General features: G+C 42.5%; 1 protein-coding gene across 1 annotated transcript in view; it reads left to right on the top strand.

The window, feature by feature from the left end:
• Positions 1-6,032: 6,032 nt before the first annotated feature.
• The window catches only part of T265_13190 (hypothetical protein), a gene marked incomplete at both ends in the record, with an annotated part of 18,170 nt that continues 15,400 nt past the window's right edge, over positions 6,033-8,802 (top strand). The window contains one exon of the mRNA XM_009167655.1: positions 6,033-6,125. Coding sequence (XP_009165919.1) covers positions 6,034-6,125 — 92 coding nt within the window. The remainder of the gene's footprint in view (positions 6,126-8,802) is intronic.

Raw genomic sequence — 8,802 nt, 5'->3', positions numbered from 1 at the left:
CATCACGTGATAATGTCTCACTTGGAAACGCAATGAAAATAGGTAAGAGATTAAAGCCTGGGTCCGATAAAAAACCCGCTGCCTGATCATCCCGCTGGCGTTAAGAAATCACTGCACTTGTTCAGACAACCGGCTTAAATCTCTGAACTACCATCCAGAAATTGACTGAAAACATCCAAAGAATTTGGGGCGCGGAAGCTGGGGTGAGCTAGAAGCTGCATACCAGCTGGAATAGCATAGTGGGAATCTGTTGGAATGCCGAATGCTTCTTTGTGTCATTTATAGTGTCTACTGCCAATGAACCGTACAAACGGCTCAAGAATCTTCGCTATATCAGAAGAAAGACAGTACTGCATCTATAATTACAAAATTTAATAAATATGTCTCTGCGGCACACCCTGTTCCTCTAGCTGTCGATTTTTGGGTGAAACTACCCATGGATTGTTAAATTTTAGCGAAGTTAACAAATGGAGGATAAGACTCTGCAAACACAACATACAAAAACGATTTGGCCACCAGCATATGCTTTTATTGACGTCCATGGGAGCCTCTGTCAATCAATGAAACGAGTACTTTTCAGCTGTTAACAGCTTAACTCAGTGAGTTTGCCTAAAAATATTCTACATGAGTTCGGTGAGCACAAAACTTGTTGCAAGACAGGTTTGAATGCAGTTTATAATTAATGTAAACAACCGATAACATCCTATCCCCCCCCCAAAAAAAACCCGATATTACTCAGTAGAAGTTAAACCCCCAGTAGAGACTTGTGCTCCTTGGGCCATCTCAGTTACCAGTTTTATCTAACCGTTGACTGATGTGTTGTTCACGTTCCACTAACAGCCTTCTTGGCCATTGCCAGTAGGAGCATTTTGGATTGTGTTAGTTTGCATTTCGTTTTATGCCAACTGTAGCACTAACCGCTTACTTACTTTGACACCTCGTGGTTTACTTGACATTCGCTGTTCTGGTGGTAATAAATCGCAGTGTGTGAGGAATACCTAGTGCATTGTTGTTCGGAACAAGCCACCTTCTACCCCTGCTGACTCATCGCTTGACCCGAAGTAAATATTTGTAGTTTGTCCGTAATTCATCGTCAGTACTCAAGAAGCCAGATCAAGTAGTAACAAGGTTGGTTTGTTTTGTTTTTTTGAAAACGCGAAAATAATTTATGTAGTTTGGCCCCAAAGCCTTACGTTGATACCTTTGTTGATTGGCTTACTCCCACATTTCCGTTCCTTACATTTCTCAGGCGTCCTCACCCTTTCTGATGAGAAACGGCTAATCAAGCGTTTGTTGAAAAATTATGAAGATGCTGGGATCACGGGACGCCCGGTGATTAACACGGAAGAGGTCGTGAAAATCAACATGTCTTTGTCGCTCATTCAAATACTCGATCTTGATGAGAAGAATCAAGTGCTGACAATTAGTGTTTGGCTACTTTTTGTAAGTTTAATCCTGGACCAAGTCCAATTTTATGCCAGTTCTTTCCCAAGCAAACGGTTGTAACAGCAGCGCTTTTTAGCTCCTGCCAGAAGGTTGATTTATCAACCAAAGACTTATGTTTTTTAGGAATCTTGAGTACAAATAATTTAAAAGAAGAGATAAGGACGGAGGAAGAGCCAATGATTTCCTACATAGACGGTTACTGTATCAACATTTCAGCAGGTTTTCTGTGTTCTGGCGTGTTCTTGATACCCAAGGAATATTGGCAACCCATGCGCAAAATCTGTGCAAGTGATTACTGATGCTTATCATCTGCGTGCACACGCTTTGTACGATCCTCTGTTTCCCTGTGCTAGTCATTCCACTTGCCAGTATAATCAGATGAATGCCTGAGGCACATTGAGTAGTCATACAAATCTTCCCCCAAGCACTGTACCTGTAAAATTCTCATTCAGCACTGTGCACAGTGGCATCGACATGAGTAGCATAATTTTGGGAATTTCGTATTCTACCCTGAAACGGAATTGTTGAACCGCATTCATCTCGTAAATGATAGACGTCGGAAACCTCTACACTGAATGAGCACTAGAATAAGAGAAGCCGTTTTCATATTCCATGGATTATGGAGCGCATTGACCAGTAATACACGCATCTGCATTCCATTTTGTCACCAACAATGTCTGCATTGTCCGTGTGAAACTAATGGTGTGGGCGTGTGTTACAACTCATGTCAATCTGTGATCAGAATTGACGTTTTGCTGAGGGAAAAATACGATCGGTGGATATATCGGTGGGTCATATCTGCAGCTTCCCTCCAATGATCGATCAACAAATCAAAATATTTTCTTGGTGTTACACTCCGGGGTTTTTGTTGGAATATTTTTTTGAACGCGCCAAAAAATAATTGGTTACACTCTCAGCAACGTAATATCTCAAGAAAGGTATGTTGTAGTGTTGCGGGGATCGTTGCACGTTTTGTAATATTGACTGCAGTTTTAACTCCATCCCATAAATAAAAGGATTGGGTCGCCTTACTTATTTGGGCCGCCTTACTTATTTTGGCCGCTAATCTGGACCCCTGTTGTTGTAGTGTTCTGAAAAGGGTTGTCTTTGATATCGGCATCCAAGCCTGAGCGGAAAACTGAGTCTCCTCCTGTGCAACAATAAAATTGTTCCTGGGCGCTAATAACAACAACCTCAAGACTGTGGAGTTCAATCCCTGGCGATCTAGAAATGTGTAGAGTTAAACGTCTCCATGTTCTGAATCCAAATCACATTACTGGATTTTTGAAATACTGCCATTTGAAAAAGGACTAATCTTTGATATAAAACGCAAGTCGATTCAGACACCGCATAACTGTTGGGGCTCCCAAATGGACAAAACAAACCACAGCTTTCCACTTCCGTGGTGCAAACACGTGCACAATTCTCTTGATGACCAGTACACTGCAGCGCCATTTCCTCACACATCACTGTGGTGAGCTGTATGTCGGCTCGGTGGTGTGCGTTGCGATCGTCCCTTTCGAGACCAGTCTATTGATTGTGACCGGCGATACGATAGCATGGAAACACGACAGAGCAGGTCAGAGCGCACCCAAACGATGGAACACAAACGCGGATGGATAATTAGGTCGATGTCATGTGCACACATGTCATGAAAGCAGGTTGGGCGGAGCGGCCTTCGTGACTAAGTGAATGACAGGTGAGGACGCCATTACAGAAAAACGGATGATGGTCGATGAGCGCGCCAGCGCAGGAAACAAATGAATGAGGATTATTAACAAGACGTCAAGTTAGGCTGAGTAAGGCGTCTATCCTTGAGAAGATAAAACAACACGATTAAACAGCACAGGAAAACCTTACAGGGAGAAATACTGGTCAGAGTGGTCACTCATCCGGCCCTCTTAACAGTCGTTTTCTTTACGACTTAGTTTTGGCCAGCAGGAAACATAGTACGGTTATGTTCATTTGCATAGCAATATGGTGTCCACGGGTGACTCAAGTGAATCTCTCGTTCATGATATTTTTCAATCGAATGTGCTGCAAAAAGAACTGATGTTTCAGTTGGTACGACATTCGAGATATCTTAGTGTATTTTCACAAAGGATGCTGCTACAAAGGCTGCTGAGAACTCTTCGACAGCCCAACTAAAACACATCATAGACGGAAACTCAGGGAATGCGCCTACTTGGTGAGTCAGCCGTATGCCGTCGGAGAGTTTCCAACAACCTTATGAACCTTTATGAAAACACTGGTTATTCTTGGGACCACATATAACCATTAGTAGTCGTTTAAAGGAACCACTAAAGCAACATTCAAAACGTAAAAAAGTATTCCATTATGCTAGTGAACCTACATTCATGAACTCATACCTAGTTCAATGCCTATCCTGCATTTCGCCGTGGTTTCCACATGATTTTTGCAAATCTAGGCTAATGGTGAAAGCCGTCTACCTCTGGAGTCCCATTAAATAACCTTGCTTATACGCAACTGATGAAATAAAACCTGTTGCTTTGTTGTTAAGCTGCGCAGTCAGAATAAATTTGCAAAACCATCGGGCAGTTTCTTTTTGCTCAGTTATCCGAAGGTTCTGACTTACTTCCCAAACAAAGTAAGATTATGAGATGTGTCACGTACTGGCTGCAAGATTAGTCAACGTGGCTTGTGAAGACTATTCTAAGCGTGCTTGAACTTACTGTAAACTTTTTGTAGGAGATATGATCAGTTTTCATCAGTAGCCCAACTCAACAACTGAAGGTCATGTTCAGAGCTGTTCTCACTGAGCGATCTATTGTCTTATATGTAACCAAAGCGTGAACCATTCTTTTTTGGGCATCCCACCTCTGTTATTTCCCAGCATTAAAAAGCAACCATAATTATCACATTGACTTTCAAACATCAGAACATATAATTATGCACAAAGTCCACATGGCACTGTGCCAGAACGTTGATAACTAAGGAACGAAATCCTTAGGTTTTTCGGATAAACTATGGTTGGCTGGAATCCGAAACTTGTTTCTTGTATCCACTGGATGCAGGTGCACAGCAGGTGAACTACAACCCGTTCTTGTGGGGTCGATCGTTGTTTTATCAAGAAACCACTTTTGACTATGTAAACCCGATCAAAATAGACTCGGTGGGCAAAGATGCATGTTTTGCTGAGGGCGTCGGTTGGCCTATTCATGATGACATAATGATGATTATCAGAACTGGTTCCTTGTCGCTAGCAGATTGGCTTTTGTTGGGCACGGTACTTCCCTCAGACAAATCGCTATAAACAAACCCACTGGATTGTGCCCGGACCATGGATGACCGGATGACAAGTCTGTAGTAGGTACTGTCACTCAGTAATGTTATTGTAATGTTGGTTGGAAACAGACGCAATTTGCTGGGGAGAAAATAAGTAGCACTTCCGTAATGGGTTATAGTAGATAGTAAGGCTGCAATAAAGTGGTGAAAGTCTTCCTAATGAGCGCGTTTTACACCTTCATCTTCAGTGGTTGTTTATTTAATGTAAGTTGCTTCAGTCCCGTAACCTATGTTTCGTTTCTAATGTTATCGATCATCTACTAGCCTATTGTATTTTTTGTCAGCAATAGCTTTAACTTTAAAATCATGGATTTTCTTATGACCTTAGCACACGGTGTCTTATTGAACTCACAGCTGAGGCCCACCGTTTAAATTCGTACTTTCAATAAATGAATAGGTAATGATCTCACTACCAGCTTTCTGCTGTATATATTCTGTGTTATTCTTTGCACTGGAAACAGCCATCTACTTGAAACAGTAGACTGTGGCTTCCATTAAAGCCCATCCGAACGGGTCAGAGTCAAGTACGTTCATCTTGTTACATTGTCACACAAGAAACACTAAGGTGGGACCAGGTAGTTGGTTAAAAAAAAGGTCTTTTTGGATAATTCTATGTTCTTATTTGTTTGTATAACCAACCATCCAACTTTAACTCCAATTCCTGTTTGCACTAGCACCGTTGATTCAATCTTGGGAGGATGACACTTACAATCCGATTTCTGTCCGTCTAAGCAGTCAGTCCCATTGCAGCTATGATGTTACGACAGACTCTTAACGCAATCAAGCTTAGGACTGCATCCTCTTCTCAGGTCTCTCTTAGGGGGCAAAGTACTGCTATAATATTTTGATTTGAAGCGAAGCTTATAATTCACTATTTCCTCCCTTATCTTCGATGGACAGTGCCAAACTTGAAGTGTCTTCGACTCAGGTAAGATGTTGGTTCTTGCAAAGCACATAAAATCTTAAAGCCATTCTTAAGTTAGTAGGTTTCACAAACCCAAAAATCAGAACACCTTCGAAAAACAGCATGCTTGATAAATTACCAAGTTTTTTAGTGTTTACGATGACGGCAGTGGAAAGGTCAATATTTGACGGTGGTTCGGGAAACACTCGGCAGTTCAGAAGGAATGTAACGCACACCATTTGCACATTTTGGGCTCGTTGTTTCGTTACGAATTCGACCAATTTTATTTTTGTTTTATATCAGCCTATTATGTATCATCTGAATTTCACTATTGTTATTTTCCCGCATGGACTAAAAAGAACTGGAATGATCATATTCTCACATGGGATCCAAACAACTACTCACAAGTGGTCGAAGTTCGAGTGCCTGCCAAACAAATATGGACACCAGACATTGTGCTTTATAATTAGTAAGTCTGCACCTATTTATTTGAAGCACATTTTTTTCACCATGACGTTCCACTGACTAACACTGAACCACTATTCCACTGACGAACAGCATGTGGTAGTCGGTGATGTGATTGCTTTTGGCCTGAAAACAATTGCTATCAATGAAGGTAAGGCCAGGATGTAATTAATTTGCTTATCACTGGCATCTAACTTCTATCAATGGTTCTACCCTCAGGCTGTTGGAAAGCACGCTTTATAGGTCTGCCTTTTCTGTGCTCTGTTATTGTTAGGACTTGCCATATCGGTATTTTTCGATCCAACTAACTTCAGTCTGCAGTAATCACTTGAGTGGTGCATTCTTCTAACCATATGGCCTTAATCCATCCTCATGGAGAGCTTCGTTTTTCATTCAGGTGATCGTAGAAGAACGAAAGTGATTTTCATTTTCGTCCACCCAGGGCAGTTCAAAGACTAGTAAGCACAACATGAACTGACCAGATCCTTAGCTGGTATACTAATACCGCTCACAGGGAAGTCGAGCACCTTCATTAGAAATTCGTACGACTTTGCCAGCAAGGTCGCAGGGCTTCCTTTGGAGATGGACGAAGTCCTCCCGAGTTTTGACGTGATCTCAGTGTACACAAACATCCCTAGGGCAGATGCTCTGGAGGTAACCAAGGGGTTGTTACTGTCAGACACGACACTCGGGGAACGGACACAGCTCTTCAAGGTCTTGAATGTGATCTCCAATATCCCCAGTTTTAGCTAATATTTGCATGGAGGACTTCGAACAAATAGCCTTGGCCGGATATCATTGTCCATCCAAAGTTTTTGGCGTTATGTTGACGACACGTTTGCTGTAATCAAATGAGGTAACGTGAACGGCTTCCACGACTATCTCAACAGCTTAAATCCACACATAAAGTTTAGCATGGAAATAGGGTCCACCTCGGGCACATTAGACTTTCTGGACTGTATAACACATAAGATTGGTGGGAAATTGAAAACGACTATCTACCAGAAACCAACAGACACAAGAACCGTCTTAAGTTATTCATCAACACACCCAAAGTCCGTGTACGCCAGTATTGTCTCAACGATGTTTCGTCGAGTCAGAGCGCTGTGCACAGAAGAGATCGGCCGAACGGTAGCTCAAATCGAGATTGCAAAATGACTCCAAGAAATAAGACATCCAGTGAGCTTGATTATGCGTCAACTAGGAAATGTATTGGCTCCAGTATCTAGACCCAGTAAGGAATAGATTTGCACAGCAGTCATTCCATATAGAGCAGGAACATCGGAGGTTATTCGGAGACTGTTGAACTTAGCCAACATTCGAGTAGCTTTTCAGAAGTGAAAAACGCTACGCTCAGTTTTGGTGCAATTGGAATATCCCCTGCCGGCTGAAAGGACTAGGGACTGCGTGTATAGAAGTAACTGCAACGATTGCGCTAAGGTTTACATAGGACAAACTGCCAGGGTATTGCACACCAGAATTGGTGAGCATAATAGAAGTATTATCAAACCACCAAGGAATGCAGAAGAATACCAAGCGCTGGTCGAAGACTTAGCGATGGTGGTACATGCCTTAGACATGGGACGTAGAACAGATCTGGAGAATGTGGAAGTTTTAAGCTGGGGACTGAGATTCACACCACAGCGGCTGATAGCCGAGGCGGTGGAAATTACTAAGCATCACAGCGTGAATAGAATCAAGGGTGTGGAACTGGCGAGCGTATGGAAAGCGATCTTAGATAAGCCGAGTTGACATGTGACAGTATGGTTGTCACTCCACGTAGGAGTAGAGAAAACCGGGGGGTGGGGTGGGAAGTTCAACCCGACCAAAGGTCGCAGCATCCCTCTTACACAACTAGCTTACCACTAGCTTACCCACATAGACGGACGGAGGGTTCAAACGACGTTCAAGGGGGATCATCAAATAAACCGAACCGGAAGAACTAGACCCTAGGTTGGACCCAAACACATGTAGGTTCACCCACGGACTCAACACTTGTTCAACCACACTAACACTGAAATCTCTCGGCCGACACCCAACAGAGATTGAGCTTGACTTAGCTGATTGGTTCTCCTTCCGCCTTAAATCTCCAACAACCTCGGAACCTAGTCACTTGGCCTGACGAAGCTTTTGTGTCAAAAGCGAAACGTTGCCCAGCAATAAATCTACCGATTATCACCAAACTTTTCCGAAAACGATGACTAGAAGCTTGGTCGTGCACAGATGTGCACACTTTAGGTTTATCCAGATACTTCTAAAATATTGAGGTGCTTCATTTCAACCATAATTATTACTAAAAAATTGAAGTATACTACTACCAATATTATCATTTATTTTTGAAGAGCATGGTCACAAACATAAAAAGTGAGTGCAAGCGATGAATGCGAAAGAGTGACAGGAGAATATGGGAGAAAAGAGAGAAACGTCTCATTCGAAATCATGCCAGGGACAGTATCAGTCTGGTGAGGTGAATCCCAAAGTATGTAAAGATTTTGGAATGAGAACATGCGTCCAAGGACCAACAACCAAAGAAAGGACAAACAATGGTGAATGCTCTTCAAGGCGCAGTGTGCGCTAGCACAGTCAAGACTCGCACATCAGGCACAAAGTGACCGTCATACTGGGTCTGGTTTGAGATTAAATGGCAAAAATGTACCTTCAACGCCATGTGCCACGCATAA

This window comes from Opisthorchis viverrini, assembly GCF_000715545.1.
Source record: "Opisthorchis viverrini unplaced genomic scaffold opera_v5_44, whole genome shotgun sequence".
NCBI classification, from domain to species: domain Eukaryota; kingdom Metazoa; phylum Platyhelminthes; class Trematoda; order Opisthorchiida; family Opisthorchiidae; genus Opisthorchis; species Opisthorchis viverrini.
The sequence above is the reverse complement of the archived record's forward strand: the minus strand, read 5'-3'. Positions and strand labels throughout refer to the sequence as shown.